Here is a 21,071-nt window from a genome sequence, read left to right as displayed (position 1 = left end):
TCAACTTGAATTCTGGGTAACTGTTTGTCGGAAGTAATTTTGACTTTGACCTTTGTTCAAGGTCACAGTTTTAGATTAATTGATTTAACATTTTGCTTCCACTTTTAAAACATTATGTAACTCTTTGGTAAAAATTGACGAACGCTGGATAGCTGATTCACTGAGATTTCTCAAAACCGGGTTTTTAGAGTGTTCTTACCAGGGATATGTGCAATTTCTATTTCTGTGTTTGTTTGATTTTTGAGGCTTGATTTGACTTGATTTGATATTCCAGCAGGGCTGTGGAACATCAGTGTCATTAATGACCTTGACAAGACATGGTCATTGTTGATTTCATACATTTACATCTGAGAATCATGAATCTTGATGAGATTTTAATTCTTTTAAGAACACTAGTGACACTATTAAATGTGATGAACTTTCCCAAGTGAAATTCATATTGATAACTCGACTCTAGGTATCCTGGATTTTGTGTGTGTGTGTGTGTGTGTGTGTGTGTGTGTGTGTGTTGTTATAAAATGAACTGAAACAGTGAATGTATCGTGTGGTTATATTATGTAGTTCAAACTCTTCATTAATTAGTGTGTGTGTGTGTGTGTGTGTGTGTGTGTGTGTGTGTACTTGAAAGGATTCTTGCCTGTAAGTTCTTTTGTTGTTGGAACCCAACATTCATCATAATACCATTCACCTGAACTATACACATCACACCTTATATTCTTTCACCACACACACCACAGCTCCACCCACCATATGGGTCCCCCCAGCATTCCATCTCACAAGACTCCACAATTCATAATGTCAAGTACCAAACACATAAGCAACAAAAGCTAAGTTTATTTGGAAGCAATCAAATATTACACAGGATTTAACAAAATGTAATAAAGTAAAAAACATGAATTTTTTTTTCAAAGCTGATTTCTGAGAGTCAGTCAGACCCGGTCTGCACGTTAATAAGGTAAGGTTTGATGCAAGTATGTGAAAGGCAACTGCACGCAGGCCTAATCAGAGGAAAATGATCTTAAATTGTCAGATGAATGTACCATCCTTATGTCTGATGCCAGTGTTGGGATATCCCAACAGGTATTTGTTCTGGACATGACTCAGGCCTGGAGTCAAAATATATCATCTCTTTATATGTGTTCTCCAAATAATATCTTAATCCACATCTTTAATCCTTATATTTTTAGCTAACACACGTTGTTTCTTTTTAAGAGAACAAATACAGTAAAGTTTATTTTTACACTATAATGCGCCAATGAATAATTTCTTAATTCAGTTTGAATATGTTTGCTGATGGCTAACTTCAAGAGCAACAGAAAATTTTTTGAAGATGAGAATGGTACATCTTGATTGAGGCTGAAAACAATCAAACTACAATACTGTATCACACAAATAAAAATGAAAGAAGAAACAAAAATGTACACATTACATAAAAAAAAAATTTTTTAAAACCAATATATGGAGAGAGAGAGAGAGAGAGAGAGAGAGATTGCAGAACACAGAAAAGTTGAGATGCACAGCTGCCTTTGGCCACAATACATAAAAGTGAACAGGATGTGGAAGAAGTGGGTGGGGTAATGGTGTGGTGGGTGAGGGGTGGGGAACCCTGATTTTGTCATGTTTCACTATTTGTGGGTATCCTTTCCTTAGACACAGTTCATATACATACATCATGAAAGTGTTTGAACGATAACAGCAATATACTTCATCACTTTACAGATTGTTTGGAGTCCAAACATACAAACTGATTTAGAATCCAAATGAGAAGTTTATAAATGAAGAGTGGACTCAAAATATTTTTTTGGTGATTATGTATAAAATGGATACTTTTTTTTCTTCTTTTGTTGACTGCACAAAAGTAAAATTTGGATACGTGTCACAACATTACGTGTTGCTTTACGCACTAAAGAAAGGGGTAATTTAACTGATTTTGTAATTAATCTAGTTCTGATATCTTTATGTAGCAGACAGTGGTTTTTTTGTTTTTTTTTCAAATTATTTATCACAACAGAAAGGACAATTCCTATCATTAAGTGATTTCCTTTCTTGATTTACATCAGAGAGAAAATATCAAATGTTTAACTAGCCAATGGCAACCAAGAAGCAATAAATATCCATATGGTGGACATACTTTTGTCTTTCAGAGACAGTTTTTAATTGTCATGCCAGTTATGTTCTACAGTGATTGTATCCCATTCATTAATAAACAAGTGAACAAGTCTCTGTTCTAATTCACTAGATCACACCTTTACTTATCTCCAACTTCTTGTTGAAAGCAAACAATATGGAACCCAGTCTGACACAAATTTCCCTTACTTTTATAAGCAAGAAATTTTCACCCCATTTGTCTGGCTAAGGTAGCATAATACAAGAACTGTGTGGTTGTCTTTCAATATACAGCTGCAACAAATCAACCCAATGTCCTATGTAGGAATGTAAGAATTAAAAACGTATGATGTATCTCCCCAGGTCTTCATATTGCCACCTTATGATGTTCTGGCTGGAATACCAAATTAAGAATCTTCTACATGTCATCAGATGTACTTACAAATATATGTTCTGGTCTATTTAAGTCCAGCATTTAAGATAAACATAACCACAATGGCCAAACCTTATACATTTTTAAGGAAACTCGATCTTGTCATTTCCATAGGTTTTTGAAACAGCTGTCTTCGTCTATATATATAATGTGTACTGTTCCTTTCTTAATGCTGATCCTAGTTAAAATCAACTTTTTAACACATCTAGCCTTTTCCAGTCATGTAACTATTTTTTCACATTTTCTTAGGAACCCCCTGCTTTAAACACCATGAGTTTGGTCTTGTCTGTGTTGGAATTGACACAAAAATTCATTTTGATTCAATATATTTGTACAAACTTAGGCTGGTTCTGAGTAGCAGAGAGAGAGAGAGAGAGAGAGAGAGAGAGAGAGAGAGAGAGAGAGAGAGAGAGATGGTTTATTCATAAGGCCATGGCAGAACACAAATAGTAATTTCAACAGAATGGCAAGATACAACACCGGGCATTTCCTACAAAATGGATGCCATTTAAAGTACACATTTCAAAGTCAGGTATCATACATGTACATTTTTATACACAACAATCCATCCAAAGTCTGCATGACCAGAAACAGTATCTTGTATAACTGCTCTATTATATAGTTCACTTGCAATAACAATATATACTTGCCAGTGTGTGTGCATTCATGTGTGCATGTGTAAATGATTTTTTTTTTTTTACACTGACCCTGAGCCAAGATGATTTCCTAGGCTTACAATTTTTCTTGAAATCTAAACATTTGCATGTATGCACACGCTTGTGCACTCACACATGTACACAAGCACATGGTAGATTTATATCATAGCAGTCTTTTCCATTTCCTACGAACTGCAAAGTCTGGGATCTTGTTAAATAGGCTGTTTAACATTTTGCTTTAAACTTCAATGATCTTCTGTTTATTTGTCTTGTTCTTAAGCATATTACTTGGTGAAAACACTTTTCTTTTACTTTAGAACATGCAGTGATACTTTGGGAAGTGGTATGGGGTTATTGTTTTCAAGTGTCTAAATATATATATAGGTTCCTGGTCAAAAAACTTTCTCAATCTGTACTCTGCAAAAGTGACATAAACATGTCTGTATACATCTGCTCAAAGTAGGGGCCTACAGAAAACCAGCCCAAAATACATAAAATAAAATTAAACCAACATGCAGTGTTCACTTGAATGGCTGCAATAATAAAAAGAAGAAAAAAAAAAGGGGGACTGAAAAGTTTCCCCGTCAATGACATAATATGAAAAAATAACAACAACAACAACAAAACAACAACCCCAAACAAACACACACATACATGCAAAACCACCCACCCAAACCTATGTTTCTACAACAAGCAACTGATGATTTTTTTTGTTTTTTGTTTGTTTTTTTTTGTTTTGTTTTTCACAAGATGACAACACATACATATAGATGTGCTCTTCATGTTTAGAAAAGAAAGCAAAGAAGACAATACAACAAACGAACAAAACAAAGACAGTCATTCACAATGAATAATCATATGCATTTACAGTTGTAAGTAAACAGTGACATGTACAACTGAAATGGAAATCCCTTATGTCAATTAAGCCTCAATGAACTGAAATGTCATGAGACTTGCTACACTGTTCCCACAATGGAACAATTCACTCTAACAGAAGGGGTGAAGCACACAGCGTGAAAGCCTTCATCTCTGTAATTAGATTTATATCCAAATTTCTATTGAACACTTAATTTTTGTCTGTCATGCTTTGATGATTAGAATTCATATCTTTGGTCTTCTGCTATAGTGCTATGAAATTTATATTTTTGTTTTAACAAATTTTACACAGATTCCCGGTAGGAACAACATGGAACAGAATAAGTGTTCTGGTTTGAGCTTTTTAGTTCTAAATTTCATGGTAGAGATTCATTTGCTTTAACAGTCAGCCAAAGCACAAGAATTCAAGTATGATAAAAACTCAAGATAACATTTCAAGTAAGATTTATATTCATGACTAAAATTCAAAGAACTCATAAAGACATATTAAATTACAAATTTCATATCTGAATGTTAATATAAATCAAACTTGAAGGGTAAATTGTAAGTAAGACAATGTATGTACAGGGTATGTTGCAAAAATCAACTCATCCAAATTCAGCAAGAATGATGAACTGGATTTGCATATAATCCAGTAACATCTTTCACCCACGGGAATGTAAGGGAAGCCTTTCAATTACAAATTATATTCCCCACCTGTGTGTGTGTGTGTGTGTGTGTGTGTGTGTGTGTGTGTGTGTGTGTTTGTGCTGGAGATGGCACACTAAGCAGAATAAATGGCTGGCAACTCCAGCACAGGCAGTCTTGTCGAGTTTACGGTCATGGCTGAACATCCTGACTGTTAAATTTTATTTGGTTTCCCTGTTAGATTTTATTTGGTTTGCCTCAGGTATGAAACAGGGAGTACAAATCTATTGGCAAGCCTATGACTTTAAGCAGGATTCCAGTGTCAGTCAGTTTTTGCTTTGTATTGATTGGCCTGATACAGCCATCGCAGTTGGCTGGGTTTCGAGAAATCAGTCTTGTCAAGCGAAGCCTATTTCTGAATATGCATCATTGCTGTGAGCTTCACTTGCACTATTGGACTCTGTGAGCAGACCATGTACGAACCAGTTACAATGTTACAAAGGTGTAATTATTTACAAACTACACTCTACATATGACAGATAATTAGATCATATTAGTTATCACAGATTAATAAAAAGTTTCATGCAACTTTTTTTTCTTTTTTTTTCTTTCTCTCTTTTTTTTTGTTTTTTGTTTTTGTAAGTACATGAATAAAACATTGAAATGTTCAGTAATCTGATACACATCTTATGTACACAAATATCAGTGCTCCAGAATCATCATTAATGACCACTTCTGACATCTACCAGCTGATGTCATACGATACTACCATGGCAATACATTATGAACAAATACATGACACAAGAAAAGATTTGATAAGACCTATTTCATGAAATTATCCAGCACTGAATTAGAACAATTAGAAATGGCACACTGGTACATAAGTAATAATGATAATTATAACAAATAATAATAACAATGATAATAATGATAAGTAAAAAAAAAAAAAAAAAAAGTTTCAATTTCTTAAGGTGTCGCTGCGTTCAGACAGATCCATAATATATGCTACATCACACCTGCCAGGCAGATGCCTGACCAGCAGCATAAACCCAACGCGCTTATTCAGGCCTTGAGTGCTTGCCTATATATTTGTGTACCTATCTTCTACAGAATTTTGTCAGAGGACAACACTCGATCTCATTGCCATTGGTTCTTTTTCAGTGCGCCAAGTGCATGCTGCACATGGGACCTTGCTTTAGCGTCTCATCCGAATGACTAGACGCTCAGTTTGATTTTAGAATCAGACTGTGGAGAATGGGCGAGAGCAGGACTTGAACCCAAACTATGATAATAATGATAATAAATGTTATATACAGTACCTACTTGTTCTGTGGTTCACTGGTTGTCCACAAATGTCACTGGTCCACTTCCTTTGTGGTTAAAGCATTCAAATGATTTGTCATCACCATAGCACCACCATTCCTCTTCTAAAAGCGTCTATTTAATTTGTGTATTTTCTGTTAAAGCAAAGAAATACTTCGGTTTATGATGTATGCTTAAAAAAATGACTTTTGTATTTGAAAACATTTTTTTTCCTAATCGTTCTGCAGCTGTGATTTTTCTATACCTTACATTGGCATCAGTATCTTTTTTTTTTTTTATAACTTTACATTTGCATCCTTATCTTCGTAAAAATAAATGAATGAATAAATATACAGGTGAGGGAACAAATGAATACATAAGCAAAAGGTATAGGTGGGGAAAAGAACATAGACAATTTGATAGATTTGTGTTTACAAACATAACATACAGTGCTGATGAAAGATATTGCTTGTGGATTAAAAAAAACACCCCCAAAACCAGGAACATGTCATATCAAATTGTGTACCATAATTTTGAAACAAAAAATCTTGAGCAGTCTGAACTTAAATACACTTTTGCATTCAACTGAAAATTCAAACAGTTTTCAAAAGAAACAAGAATTTACACGATAGCATACATCAATCAAATAACACATGACAGAAAGTTTTTGCAAAAGGAAAGTGATCAAAAGAAACTGAACAGAGTTGTCAAAATTATGGATATTGAACAAACACTAAAGCGCAACAATGGAAATCAAGAAAAAAAAAAAAAAAAAGAACCCCAAGTTCACACTATTATGAACATTGATCAAGCACATATCGGTATCAGTAGCTCAAGGAGTCATCACTGTGTTCGGACAAATCCATATACGCTACATTACATCTGCCAAGCAGATGCCTGACCAGCAGCGTAACCCAACATGCTTAGTGAGGCCTTGAGAAAAAATAAAATAAAATAAAATAATAATAATAATAATATGACAAAATAAATCATATTGTAAAAAAAAAAAAAAAAAAAAAAAAAAAATCAGATGAGCCTTGTGTTAATATTACAACAGATACTGATCAAATATGCAAGCACAACAAAGGAACATCTTGTTACAAAAAAAAAAAACAGGAAAAAACAACAACAAAACAGCACAGACAATCAACAATCAATGTTGATCAAATACATACATACAACTAAAAGAAATCTTGCAAAAAAAAAATCCATAGAATCTTGAATAAAAACGATGGATATCGCATGATCAACAACACTGGAAAATTTTGGAATCAACAACAAAGTTTATGAAGTTATCAAAAGACACTGGAGTTATCACAATTATGGATACTGATCAACAGTGGAAAATCTTGGGGGAAAAAATCAGAGGAAACTTCAGCTAACACCTATAATTTAGTATAAATATTGATCAAACTTGTAAACACAACAAAGGAAAATCTTGGCAGAAACAAATTATCAAGAAAAATGAAATTCAATGTAACAGTAATAGATGTTAATGAAATACATGAATATATCAAAGGAAATCTTATTTAATAAAAAGTCATCCAAAGAAACTTCTGTTAACACAGTAATTTATGTACTGATCAACATCAAATACAAGGGTGTAACAAAGTAAAATCTTGTTAAAGCCGTAAAAAGAAACTTTACGCAACAATGAACAAAATTCATAAGAACAAGGAAGGACAACAGTATTTCAAAATTATCAAAAAGAAACTTGAGTAAACACAATGATGGCTATTTATCAAATAGATAAACTTTTAGTAAGACAATCTTGTAAATAGAAAACAAACACACACGAAAAATTAGATAACCGAATAACTTGGGTCAATGAATTAAACTGCCATCAAAAAGACCAACAAGTTCTATATAATAAAGCAATCATTAAAGTATGCAACTGAATAACTGAGAAACGAAAACACTGATTGTATTTGCTTTCCCTTTTTTTTTCACATTCTCAGAGCCCCCAAAACATTGGAAACTCATCTTCATTTGCACTGCAAAACCTCCGTGAACAATAAACGTGTTAGAGGGCGACAACACTCGACAAGGTCATGTCAATGAGACAACACAGGGAAACTTGTCCCCCTTTCCTGCATGCTAAAACCCCGAACAACAACAACAACATTCTGGGATATGACTTCAAAACCACAGAAAGTGTTCACACACACACACACACACACACACACAACCCCCCCAAAAAAAACCCACAAAAAACAACAACAACAACACAAAACAAAACAAAACAAAAACAAACAAACAAAAAAAAAAAACCACCACTGCTTGCCCTACATTGTCACCACTACAAACACCCAACACTAACATGAAAAAGTCATCACCTGGGAGTATACACTTTTTTTCCCCCCTTGTATTTGCTTTCCCAGCACAAGAAGAGTGAGACAGAAACACAGCGAGTCGGTCAGCCACTGAAGCTGCCAGCGAGTGTCAATCAGTATAGGCTGCCAATAAAATCAGATGAAGGATGGAAAGGATGAGCAATCCCTCCCATTTTGTTGTCATTCTCCTCTCTCTGTTCAGTTCATTCCGTCAGATTCTTTCTCTGCACCATGTTTCACCATTCCAGCAGGTTCCAGCTGCGCTGCTCTCCTCCCCACTAAGTGTTTACATACACTGACAGGCTCTGCTTGAACTGCTGGGCAACCTTGTAGCAGTAGCAGTACTGGGCCTGGCAAAATAGCAGCTGGCAATTAATACATGACTGCAATCAATATTTTGTTGTAGTTCTAATGTAGAAAACAACACCAAAACATGCCTGTGTGGCTTTGAGGGTGTTTAATGATGTGTACCTTTGCTGGATGAGTCATTTAGATGCTGTTGGAAGCAGCTAACGCTGGAGGTAGTAGCTAGCCAATAATTAACTGATTCATTCACAACAGGCCTTTAAGTTTAGTAACTTTGATTTCAATTGTACACAGAAGGAGCATTTAGAAGTGCTTTTAGTCTACTCAACATATCATGCAAAATGCAGCCACTTCACTGTTCACAACTTGTCCGGCTGAACAAGAGAGAGGATAGTCTGGGTAACACTTGCACAATATCTATCCACTTGTACAATGTGCACCCATATGAATGCCTGGGTGTTTGAGCATATTCAGAGGTGGGCGTGTATATGTGTATATAGATCTTTGTATAGGCGTGTGTGTGTGTGTGTGTGTGTGTGTGTGTTGGTAATTAATTTAACATCTATTCAGTAAAGTGATTTTAGATGGGGTGGGGGTATTGGAAGTGTGTGTGCATGTGTGTAGGAGTGTCAGAACACACTCAAGCTTATAATATCCTATATATTTACTTATTTGACAGAAAAGACAAATTTAGAATGGGCACATGATGGAAACAAAGTAACGTACAGAATCAAATTAACTAATCATACCTATAAAAACAGATAGTGACCAATGTCAGCATACTGTGTGTGTGTGTGTGTGTGTGTGTGTGTGTGTGTTGGATGTTCTTGCACACATGTGTGTGTGTGTGTGTGTGTGTGATCACGCAACAGACATGTGGAAAATGACATACCTCTGTGACAGCATTTGGCCTGATCTGATGGACAGAGCGCACAGGCGAAAATATGTCAATTTCTTCATCGTCCATCATGCGACTTATTAAGTCATACAAGGCACAGAACAGGCCGCTTCTGGTTGCCCCATCCCTGCATGAAAACAGACTTAAATTATGCCTCGGTGTGTGTGTGTGTGTGTGTGTGTGTGTGTGTATGTGTGTGTGTGCGTGTGTGTGTATGTGTGTGCACGCATGCATGTGTATGTGTGTGTGTTACTCTGTGTGTTTGTAAGTGCATGTGTTTCTGTGTCTGCTGCTTTTGGAAAAGACACACATACAACTGTGTGCACACTAACACACAATCAGATAGGAAAAAAGAGAGAGCTAGGGAGAGTCAGTCGAGGTAATCTCATTCCCCAAACAATGTAATTTTCATTAAGAGTAACAGGATTAACTCAGAAAAAAAAATCGTCATTAAGAAAATTCTTTTTACTTTGGTGTATTTGCTGTAAAATTGTTGTTAAACCATGTTTAGTTTCAAATGTGTGAAAATAAGGAAAACTGGTATTCATTTATTTTTAGATAATGAAAAGCAAAAACATAACAAAACAACCCTACCTCAAAGATTGTATGCTCCACAGGAAGAGAGCTGGTATTAAAAAGAAAAAAATAATACAGAAACCAACAGCAATCAAGTAATGTTATAACTGCCATCACGCTTAGCACACTAAACTTTTCCTCTTCCACATCATCCTGTTAGTAACCGCTCCAAATGATCCCAAATCATGTCGTTAATTGATTTGTTTACCTATCTACTTAATTGTGTCTTATAAACCTTATATTAGGCTTTGTGACATTAGAATTTAGTCTATTCTATTCCTTCCGGAATGGAACACACTGTCCCATGAGGATGTCACAGCCGAGCTGGACGTTAGATTGCTTCAAGTCCAAACTGGCCTCCTGCCTAAACTAAAACAAGAGAGGCAAGGCCTTCAAGACTCACTTGTGATACACTTTAAAAAAAAATCTAATCGTTAAAATGTGTTCTGCATTTGTTATTATAAAGCTTCGGGTTAAAAGAAAAAGAAAAGAAAAGAAAAAAGTCCTAACGGCAGATTCGAACTCTGCGTGGTCTGATGAGAAGAAACTGTCTTACCCATTACGCTATCGTGGCACCTTGACTGGTGTTCAAAAATATAATATTTAAACATGCTTTTTTAAAGGGCGATAAATCGATTGCTGTATTCGCAGTGAGAACGCTGTTTAAATCATATTATTCTGGTGTATCTTGGGCATTCAAAAAATCTTTAAGGGCAATTAAAAATTCTTTCTAAGTCCGCAGTAAAGGAGACGTGGCTATCGCCACAATCACCCTGCAACATTTAGCCGTTTTCTCTGGATCTAGATAGATGTACAAGTTTATAGTTACACTCAGTTGACACGGTGGATTCAATTTCTCTTTTATATTCATTCTATTTTTTATAGTTTTAAAGTTGATATGAAACTAATAACATGTAGAGCCAAGTACAAGTACTTCTAAACGGTGTATGAAGTGAAAAGGACTTCATTTTGAGAAAAGTCAAGACTGGAAATTTTTACGTTTCATCAATTCAAGGGTATTAACTCTCATGGTTTATTATTTTTAACTGTGAATTCCGACTGATTCTGTGGATATTTTTATGGCAGTTTGGGGCATAATCCAGTAAGTGATGAGGCATTCACAAATCTTTCTCTGAATAAATATTTAACGCCGAGGCTCCTTCTCCAACTTTTCATCACATGTTATCGTGTATTGTCGATTGAATATAGGATTGAACGGGCAGGTCAACAGCTTGAAGCAAAATGGCGTCGTTTGCATTCGCGAAAAATATGAGCATGCGCTTTGAAATACGTATAAATATGTGTACACAATTGATTTTTGCCAATGACCTTCAGGGCTCAGCCAATAGATCTATAACGTCCACTCGTCATATTGATTTTAGTATTTTCTGAAAAAGACCACTTGGGCGAATGAACACAGTGAAAGCCCTGTACACTGAGAGTAAAACACACAAGCTTTTTATATATTGAGTATAATTTCAAAATTTAATGTTTAAGATGAGAAAGATCAGTTTAAAGCAAATTAAGTCCCCTAGCATTAATTACAGATTAATTTCCCTTTTTTAGTATCTGCACCAAAGACATGCAAAATAAATTTAACTTCCATACTTAGCAAAAGATGTTCCTGTTTGAACAAAAAATGATAATAATGACTGCTCTTGTTGTTGTGTCAGAATATCAGATCAAAGTGCCAAGTTTTGAGAATTAAAAAAACAACAATAAAAAAACCCCAGTAAATTCAGTTTGCATATAATTTGGCTTCTTTAAAAAAAAAAAAAAAAATTGTACCCATCCCAGAGGTGCAATATTGTTTTAAACAAGATGACTGGAAAAAACTGAATTTTTCCTATTTTTATGCCAAATTTGGTGTCAGCTGACAAAGTATTTGCAGAGAAAATGGCAATGTTAAAGTTTACCACAGACACACACACACACAGACAACCGAACACCAGGTTAAAACATAGACTCACTTTGTTTACACAAGTGAGTCAAAAAAAGAAAAAAAACCCAAAAAACCAAACCAAAACAAAAAAAACAAAAACAACAACCCCCCCCCCACTAAAATGCTGATAAAGGTCAATGTTTTGACCCTGTGCATCAAAGTGAAGAAGAAAGTAAATTTCAATACCCATCCATCCAGTCCTGTCACATCGTATCCTACAGTAACCTCTCACCTAACGACAGTTCTCATCAGTATACTGATGTTGGTCATTACATGGATGATGATTTATCTCCCTTAGCACAACAGATTCTAGGATTTTCGACAGCGATTGAATTTCAGTCCATCAAAACAGAAAAATTAAAGTTCGAAGAACGATCAAGGAATGCAACAACACTACTTATAGGCCGATGTCCCACGTACTTTAGCATCGTAAATCCCAGGTGCCCATTTTTGACGATAGATCTGATCAACAAATGACGAGTTGCATCTGTTTTTATATTCTTTGTTGAGTGACTGCTGCCTGAAGAGTAAACCACAGGCATATCGTGTGTTTGTTCAAAAGGTGCATCTCCCTTGCATCATTTTCCAGGTTCATGTGACGTTCACTGGAGCATGCTGTTCATGCTGTCATTGCAGTATGTAAGTTTGTAACTCTTCTTCTCTACTTCTGTTTTCTTTATTTCTCTCTTTCTGTCTTTCACTCATTATTCTTCTTCTCCTCTCCGTCTTCATCAACTCACTACCTTTCCGTTCCAGAAAACTGCTGGTTATTTCATTTCTAAACAATTTCTGTCAGTTATTAATGTCGTCATCATCATCATCATTATTATTATTATTATTATTATTACTTATTATTATTACAACATTCCGGTTCCAGAAAACTGCTGATTATTTCATTTCTAAACAATTTCTGTCAGTTATTAATGTTATCATTATTATTATTATTATTATTACATTCCCATTCCAGAAAACTGCTGATTATTTCACTTGAAAATTATTGCTTTCAGTAGCTTAAGCAGTATATTTCACACACACACGAACACACACACACACACACACACACACACACCACGTGCCCAAGTCAGTAGTGTGTAGGGGGTGGGGGTCGGGGGGGATGGAAGGAATGCCTGCTTACTCGGAGTGTAACTAAATTTGCAACTCACAAGCATTGCACAAGAACAGGAGCGGCCGGGTTGCTGTCAGCTGCACGTCTCACAATTCTGACAAGGTGAATCACATCAGATATGCTATCAGGTTCTTCTCCAGACCAGCCTGTGTAGTGCAGCACTTTGACAGACCAAGGCTTGCCCTGAAAGAAAGAAAAAAAAAAAAAAAAAAGCAAAAAAAAAAAAAAAGAAGGAAAAAAAGCAAAAAAAAAAAAGCATTAATTGTTCATCCTTGAATTGCTGTACAGATGTTTTCACATGATTGATTCAGAGCTTCCCACCAAATATAAGTATTTTTGACAATCTCTACTCATTTAGTTCTTATAAAAGTTAAAGTTTCAATGGTACCATGACCCTAGGCTTCCACTCTAAAATGTCAGAAAGTACATTCAGGTCACAACAGTCAAAATGTAGGTGAAGATTCGCATTACAATAAAGAGTTGTCAATCTCTCCATTTACATGGAACACAACTTCAGGTCAATGCTCCTTATGCTGCCGATTCAGCTAGCACACAGGTAAATGAAAGGTACTGACATTGGAACAAACCCAGACACTTCCTCAAAAAGGCAATTCCAGGCTTGTCCTTAAATACTGATCATTTGACACAATGTGCACACAGCAGCAGTGACAGAGAAGAAATGTGCAAACACAGATTTGCATTTATTCAAGACTTGCGTAGCCTTTCCATCATGAACATGCAAGACATAATATACGTACAGTACAGAACAAACACATGGTTGCACACACACACACACACACACACACACACACACACACACACACACACACACACTTAGAAATAATACAAAGACAGGGAAAGGAGCAGGATGGGGGAGGGGGAAGTGGTGGTAGGTGCAAGAGAAGACATCTTTATCCTGTTGGCCACAGTGACATGTAATATACCTTGGCAATTACATACAGCGGGGGAAAATATAAGCCTACAATTTACAGTGTGCTGTGATCTGGTTTCTTAAATAAATAAAAAGATTATTATTATCATTATTATTATTATTATTATTATTATTGGATATTAGAGACTAAGCTATCAGGGACATACACATACGTCAAGTCTTTGACTTCAGTTAAGCTTGTGTCAAAAGTCTTAGTGGGTACACGGCATGTCTTTTAACTGACCATCATCAAACACAAAAAATTCCTATGTCAATAATTCTCAGTACCATTTGTTTCTCTTTTGTCTCTGACACAGCTTGTGCATCGGTTTCAGCAGAAATGCCACCACTGGAAACCGAATTCAAAGCTGATGGTCGGAAAAAGTGTAGTTTACTTTGTTTTCTGCCTTAGGGGTCACTATAGGAGTTTGTGTTGAAGCAAAAATAGTCTGCGAGTGTTTCGTAACTAGGATTTTGATTGCTGACAGTTGTTTTACTTATTTCATTGACAGAGTACAACACGCACAATTTGAAACGAATATAAGTAGGTTGGGCTATATTTATGTTGATATCTTTGAATGAATTTCAATATGTGATATATATACATATAAAAGATACAATACATTACATCTTTATTAATCCGATTGGAAATTACACACACACATGCACACACACACACCACATGCACACACACATGTATATATGTATATATATATAATGTAAGGCCCAACACTCGGCTTATTTCACAGACTGACATAAGTTTACAATTGGGCCAACAGCAAAGTGAGAGCTGTATTATCAATGGTTTCTCCAGTCAATGGGAAACCATTTACAGCTTAGTCTTTTGTGAAGGACTATGACTCTCAAACTAGGAGGCAAAATTGCACTGGCTCTTAGTGCTGCAGCCTTGTGGGCTAGTTGGCCTTTGGGAACCATCCCAACGCCGACTGTCCTAAAACCCTCTTGGCCGAGAGAGTGGGGATGTACTTGGGCAAGACACTCTCCACTATAATCAAATTCTAGCCCAAAAAATTAATAGTCGGAACAGCAGTTGCCTCCTCTGCTGTTCTGATGGTCATTGTCGGACACGACTGACTATCATATATAAAATATATAATGTATATATATATACATGTGTGTGTGCATGTATGTATTGCATGCATGACATGGATGTTATTTTAAAAACGTTGTGCCTTTTCATAGTTCTAAGTTGAATGGTATTGACAATGGGTGGTGGAATCGCAGATGAAAAGTGGCATCAGCCATTGCTTCTTCGACAACGTTTCTTTGTTGCCCTGATAACAAACTACTGGGTCAAGTATTCAAACTGCAGTATCTAGCTCCAAAATAGATGGTTTATGCGTGAACATTGAATAATTATATGGCTATTTTTGAAGAGTGGCAGATCAGTCAGTTGGACTATTAGTATGGTGATAACAGGGTTACTATGTGATTAAAGAGAGAGAGGAAAGGGGGGGGGGATGCAAGAGGGGGGGGGGGGGGGGTCAGAAAGTTAGAGCAGAGGGGTTGAGAGAGAGAGAGAGAGAGAGAGAGAGAGAGAGAGAGAGAGGTGTTCTTACCTCGGATTTCACTGTCATTGAGTATGAGGTAATCCCACACTGCAGAGGGGTTGTGTCACTTAATGTTATGGTGTAATCTCCAGTTGAGAGAGCCTTGCCTTTCTTCTGAGGCCAATACTGAGCGTAATTCTGCACCACACACACAATTTTGGAAACAAAGTGGCGACTTATAACATGAGTATATATGCATATGAATACTTTCTAAACAAGAGAGGCAAGGCCTTCAAGACTCACTTGTGATACACTTAAAAAAAATCTAATCGTTAAAATGTGCTCTGTATTTGTTATTATAAAGCTTCGGGTTAAAAGAAAAAAGAAAAAAAAAAGAAAAAAAAAAGACCTAACGGCAGATTCGAATCCCGTGTGTTCGAGTGAGAAGAAACTATCTTACCCATTACACTATCATGGATCCTTAGCTGACGTTCAAAAATATGATATTTAAACATGCTTTTTTAAAGGGCGATAAATCGATTGCGGTATTTGCAGTGAGAACGCTGTTTAAATCATATTATTCTAGTGTATCTTGGGCATTCAAAAAATCTTTAAGTACAATTAAAAATTCCTTTTAAGTCCTGGCAGTAAAGGAGACGTGGCTATCGCCGCAATCACACTGCAACATTTAGCCGTTTTCTCTGGATCTAGATAGATGTACAAGTTTAGTTACACCCTGTTGACAACGGTCGATCCAATTTCTCTTTTATGTTCATTCTAGTTTTATAGTTTTAAATTTGACATGGAAATTGAGTATTTTGTTAAAGTAATAACATGTAGAGCCAAGTACAAGTACTTCTAAACGTCGTATAAAGTGAAAAGGACTTCATTTTGAGAAAAGTCAAGACTAGAAATTTTTACGTTTCATCAATTCAAGGGTATTAACTCTCATGGTTTATTATTATTAAATGTGAATTCCGTGATTCTGTGGATATTTTTTATGGCAGTTTGGGGCATAATCCAGTAAGTGATGAGGCATTCACAAATCTTTCTCTGAAAAAATATTTAACGGTCTCCTTCTCCAACTTTCCATCAAATGTTATCGTGTATTGTCGATTGAATATAGGATTGAATGGGCAGGTCAACAACTTGAAACAAAATGGCGTCGTTCGCGTTCGCGAAGAATATGAGCACGCGCTTTGAATATGTATAAATATGTGTACGCAATTGATTTTTGCCCATGACCTTCAGGGCTCAGCCAATAGATCTATTAAATCCACTCGTCATATTGATTTTTAGTACTTTCCGAAAAAGACCACTTGGGTGAATGAACATAGTGAAAGCCCTGCACACTGAGAGTAAAACACACAAGCTTTTTATGTATTGAGTATAATTTCAAAATGTAATGTTTAAGATGAGAAAGATCAGTATAAAGCAAATTAAGCCTCCTAGCATTAATTACAGATTAATTTCCCTTTTTTACTATCTGCACCAAAGACATGCAAAATAAATATAACTTCCATGCTTAGCAAAAGAAGTTCCTGTTTGAACAAAAAATGATAAAAATGACTGCTCTTGTCGTTGTGTCAGAATATCAGATCAATGTGCCAAGTTTAGAGAATTAAAAAAAACAACAACAACAAAAAACCCAGTAAATTCAGTTTGCATATAATTTGTTTTCTTTAAAAAAAAAAAAAAAATTGTGCCCATCCCAGAGGTGCAATATTGTTTTAAACAAGACGACTGGAATAACTGAATTTTTGCTATGTTTATGCCAAATTTGGTGTCAACTAACAAAGTATTTGTAGAGAAAATGGCAATGTTAAAGTTTACCAAGGACACACACACACAGACAACCGAACACCGCGTTAAAACATAGACTCACTTTGTTTACACAAGTGAGTCAATAAAACAAAGAAACTTTTCAGCTGGTATCACTTCACACAATCTTAAGCATATTAAAAAAAAACAAAAAACTAAAAAATCAGAATACTGTTGATGTTACAGATTTTTTTCCATTCCCTTAATTCCGCTATTATCATCAAGGTAAAAAAAAAAAAAAAAATCAAAACATCATCATCACCACCACCATTACCAACAAGAAAAACAACATTTACAACAACATCAACTAAGAGAAAAAAAAAAAAAAAATGCTTATCACAAAGCTGACAGGTAGCTTAATCAATAGTGATATAACAAGACTGAAATGCAGCAAACATACAAAGTACAAAGAGATTAATTCCCACACCATTTAACTTTTTCTTCACTGCACTAAGATTTTGTGCTGGTACTTTTTACTGCTTTAAATATTGTAATAACAGACAATTAAACAAAATAGGCGAGTTTGACATAAATTCTATACATAATGTCTTGAAGTACTCTAGTAGGTTAGGGTTTAATAAAACATAATCTTTATATTCGCTGATGCCTATGCATCTACTTGCCGACTTTGTTCTCTCAGCCGCTTAAAGTTCAACAGATGAAATAGCTTCTGATGATGTCCATATTTCATTCGTCAACATTTAAAACATTAATGATACATTACCTGAACAGAAAACAACATGTTGTGTGGATCATTTATGCTCAGACAGGCATTTCTTGCGAACCTGCTAGCTCGGCAATTCACTTGTATGAAAAGCTTAATGAGAAAGGAATCACATTTACCTATTATTTTGCTATTCACATCCTTACTGGTCAGTAGACGGATATTCTAAATTTCTCTTGACAGGTTAGCGGTAGTGGGTATACATGTTATCTACCAGGCCTTCAAATTCAAGTGAAAAGTCACATCAGCTGCATTCAGTATTGTCGTCAGTCTCCGCCCTGAAACGAGTGAGAAAGCGGGGCCCGGGTAGGCGGGGGAGGGGGCACTGACACACAGACCTGCACTGTCTTGTTCTCGTCCTTTGATCCCAGAGACACAATGGTGCAGATATGACAGCTCGCCACAAGTCTCCACAAGTCCACAACCGTGTCTGGTAAAGGCAGCTGGGTCAGCAGCACTCCCAGTTTTTGGGTCAGGGTCTGGAACGGGGAGAACGAACGAACGAACGAAGTGTTATTTTTATTCAGATAAGGTCAGAGCCCCTTACTGATGGGGGAACAGGGAAGGGAGAGGAGAAAGAGCTTCGATAGCGTACAGTAATACCATGTGCTCACACTGAACGAAAACTAATTTACATGGTTCAACGTTCTTTCAACTATGATAATGGGGCATTAGACAGATCGAAGAAAGACGATCGAAAGGGACTGCGCAAAATATAATACATGACGCAGCTTTGATACGAGATTCCAGTGTTAGGAGGATCCGATCATAAAGGAAATTAATTCTTCTTCTGTAAAATGTTTCCCAGAAATGCAATCTTGGCACCGGTGGGTCAAGTAGTGCTGTTCGGGTTACCCACCCACCCACGCGCTACCGCCCAGTGGCCTGGCTCCCCCACCGCCCTCTTCTCTCTCTCTCTCTCTCTCATCCACCACTCTCCCTTTTCCTTCTCCAGCCAACGCACACTTCTTTCTCTCCCACTCAGCCCATTCCCACCCTAACCCCACTTCTGCGCTTCGTTCTCCCCCATCCCATACTCTCTCTGTCTCTGTCTCTCTTCCTCCTGTTTGCCCTCCAGAAATCCGATACTTACTGACTTGAAGACCGCATTTATATACTGATTCCTTCCATTGGCATATTCAGTGAGATACGCCAGGTGGCTGTCATCTGCAACACCATGCCGTAAAGTTCTATGTTATTGAATGTTTACTCAATGAAAGGGTGAAGTAAAGAGAAAAACTAAAATAAGAATTGTCAGATACACTGAAATCGACTGATACAAATCACGCATTCTCTCTTTTACTTTGGCCCTTTTGATGGAGCCACATAATCTGTGGCACTGAAAATGACTATGAGCGTGTCGATTTCCCCGAGACACTGTAACATACTTGTGGCTCTGTTTTGTACGGTGTTTCTCTGTTTTTTTAATTAATTAATTAATTAATTTATTTATTTTGTTTGTTTTCTTTGAGTGATTAATATGGATACTTGATGGAGTCTCCCGTCGGACCGACGGTTGAGTAGGCAGGCAGGCTTATCTGTCGGTGTGTGTCGTCATATGGATGCGCAGCACTTGCCACAGGTGTTGCAAGGGAAAACGTCTCCAGAAGTTGAGCCCTGCTTCCTTCGCTCACGCTTCTCCTTAATGGCCAGCATTCTCTTGTTTTCAAACGTCTTTATGCCACTAGAACACAGCATCCTCCAGCGAGGGCGGTCAAGGGCATCACACTGAGTTTCCCAGGAAGCGATGTCTATGTCACAGGCTTTGACGTTTGTCTTCAAGGTGTCCTTGAAGCGCTTGCAGGGTCTTCCAAGTTCGCGGTGGCCTTCCTTCAGCTGGCCATACAAGAGCATCTTCGGGATCCTGCTGTCTAGGTATGGATACTCAAGAGTTCCCTAACGTCGGTCAGAGACCAAACTCTGAGCAGTTTGTACGATCACAGGGTCCTTTGCACAACAGACTGCCGGCCTGGGTGGAACAGACTGAGACTTGGGTTGTTTGATCACACTCCATGTTAGAATATGTATCAGAGTATAGATGGAAACTGATGGTGTGTCGAGAAGACTGTCGCTTGCATATACCATATTCATATCTAGTTGAGATACGTCAGAGGGTCTGTGATCGGAAGAGAGAGAGAGAGAGAGAGAGAGAGAGAGAGAGAGAGAGAGAGAGAGAGCACGCTGCCAATGTTAGTAGTGGTGTTACCTGGCGGGTTGTTGGGATCTCTGTTCTTCTTTGAATTCTCAGGTAATCCAGCTGTGTCAGTCTTGCGTTTTGCCCAGGATTTCATCTGCTGAAGCGTCTAAAATGGGAAAAAATAATACATGTTTAGAAGATGGGATAACTTTAGTCAGCAGGTTAGGTATGGTTGTTGATTAGCTTTGAAGCAGATATTCGTAGCACGTACACACACACACACACACACACACACACACACACACACACACAAGCTTGCTCGCACTCACGCGCGCAAACATACGCCACCCACCATTACCAACATTTTCCATCCGCAGGCAAATACACGGCAGGCATCGGCATCGGGTGTTTTTTTTTTTAATTAAAAAAAAGTTGCTGTTTGTTTGAGCATTTGCCTTGCATTCCAAAACCAATATAACAGCAGGTGGGTCAGAACTGAACGAGCAACAGTTTAAACCTTGTACTCTCTGCCCATGGCGCTCTGTGACTTCCAGACGTTAATGTTGCTGGAGAAGTTGATGTCCAGGTGACGGAAAGACAGTCTGGTGTTCTGGCTGGAGTAGGCCTCCAGGATGCCTTCGTGCAGGAACTTGTACTGCGCCTGGTCACCGGCACAAGACAAAAGACTTGGGCTAAAAACAGTTGTGTTTTGTTGTTGTTGTTGATTTTAGTGCAAGTCCTGTCAAGTTCAGATCTTGTATTGTTT

At 37.0% G+C, this 21,071-nt stretch overlaps 1 protein-coding gene and 1 long non-coding RNA gene across 2 annotated transcripts in view; one reads left to right on the top strand and one right to left on the bottom strand.

The window, feature by feature from the left end:
* The first annotated feature begins 820 nt into the window (after positions 1-820).
* LOC143284722 (uncharacterized) lies at positions 821-5,217 on the top strand. The gene is made up of 2 exons (XR_013055601.1): positions 821-1,545; positions 2,016-5,217. It is a non-coding gene; the product is annotated as an uncharacterized LOC143284722 (long non-coding RNA).
* A 1,921-nt stretch (positions 5,218-7,138) lies between these two features.
* Positions 7,139-21,071, bottom strand: part of LOC143285265 (uncharacterized) — a 53,527-nt gene continuing 39,594 nt past the window's right edge. Inside the window, exons 21-28 of the mRNA XM_076592523.1 lie at positions 20,823-20,966; positions 20,375-20,471; positions 19,262-19,335; positions 18,507-18,647; positions 15,693-15,821; positions 13,219-13,364; positions 9,532-9,664; positions 7,139-8,683 (exon numbers count right to left, since the gene is read on the bottom strand). Of these exons, the coding sequence (XP_076448638.1) occupies positions 8,612-8,683; positions 9,532-9,664; positions 13,219-13,364; positions 15,693-15,821; positions 18,507-18,647; positions 19,262-19,335; positions 20,375-20,471; positions 20,823-20,966 (936 nt within the window). The 3' untranslated portion in view covers positions 7,139-8,611. The remainder of the gene's footprint in view (positions 8,684-9,531; positions 9,665-13,218; positions 13,365-15,692; positions 15,822-18,506; positions 18,648-19,261; positions 19,336-20,374; positions 20,472-20,822; positions 20,967-21,071) is intronic.

The sequence above is a fragment of the Babylonia areolata genome, chromosome 8 (genome assembly GCF_041734735.1).
Source record: "Babylonia areolata isolate BAREFJ2019XMU chromosome 8, ASM4173473v1, whole genome shotgun sequence".
Classification (NCBI taxonomy): Eukaryota; Metazoa; Mollusca; class Gastropoda; order Neogastropoda; family Buccinidae; genus Babylonia; species Babylonia areolata.
The sequence above is the reverse complement of the archived record's forward strand: the minus strand, read 5'-3'. Positions and strand labels throughout refer to the sequence as shown.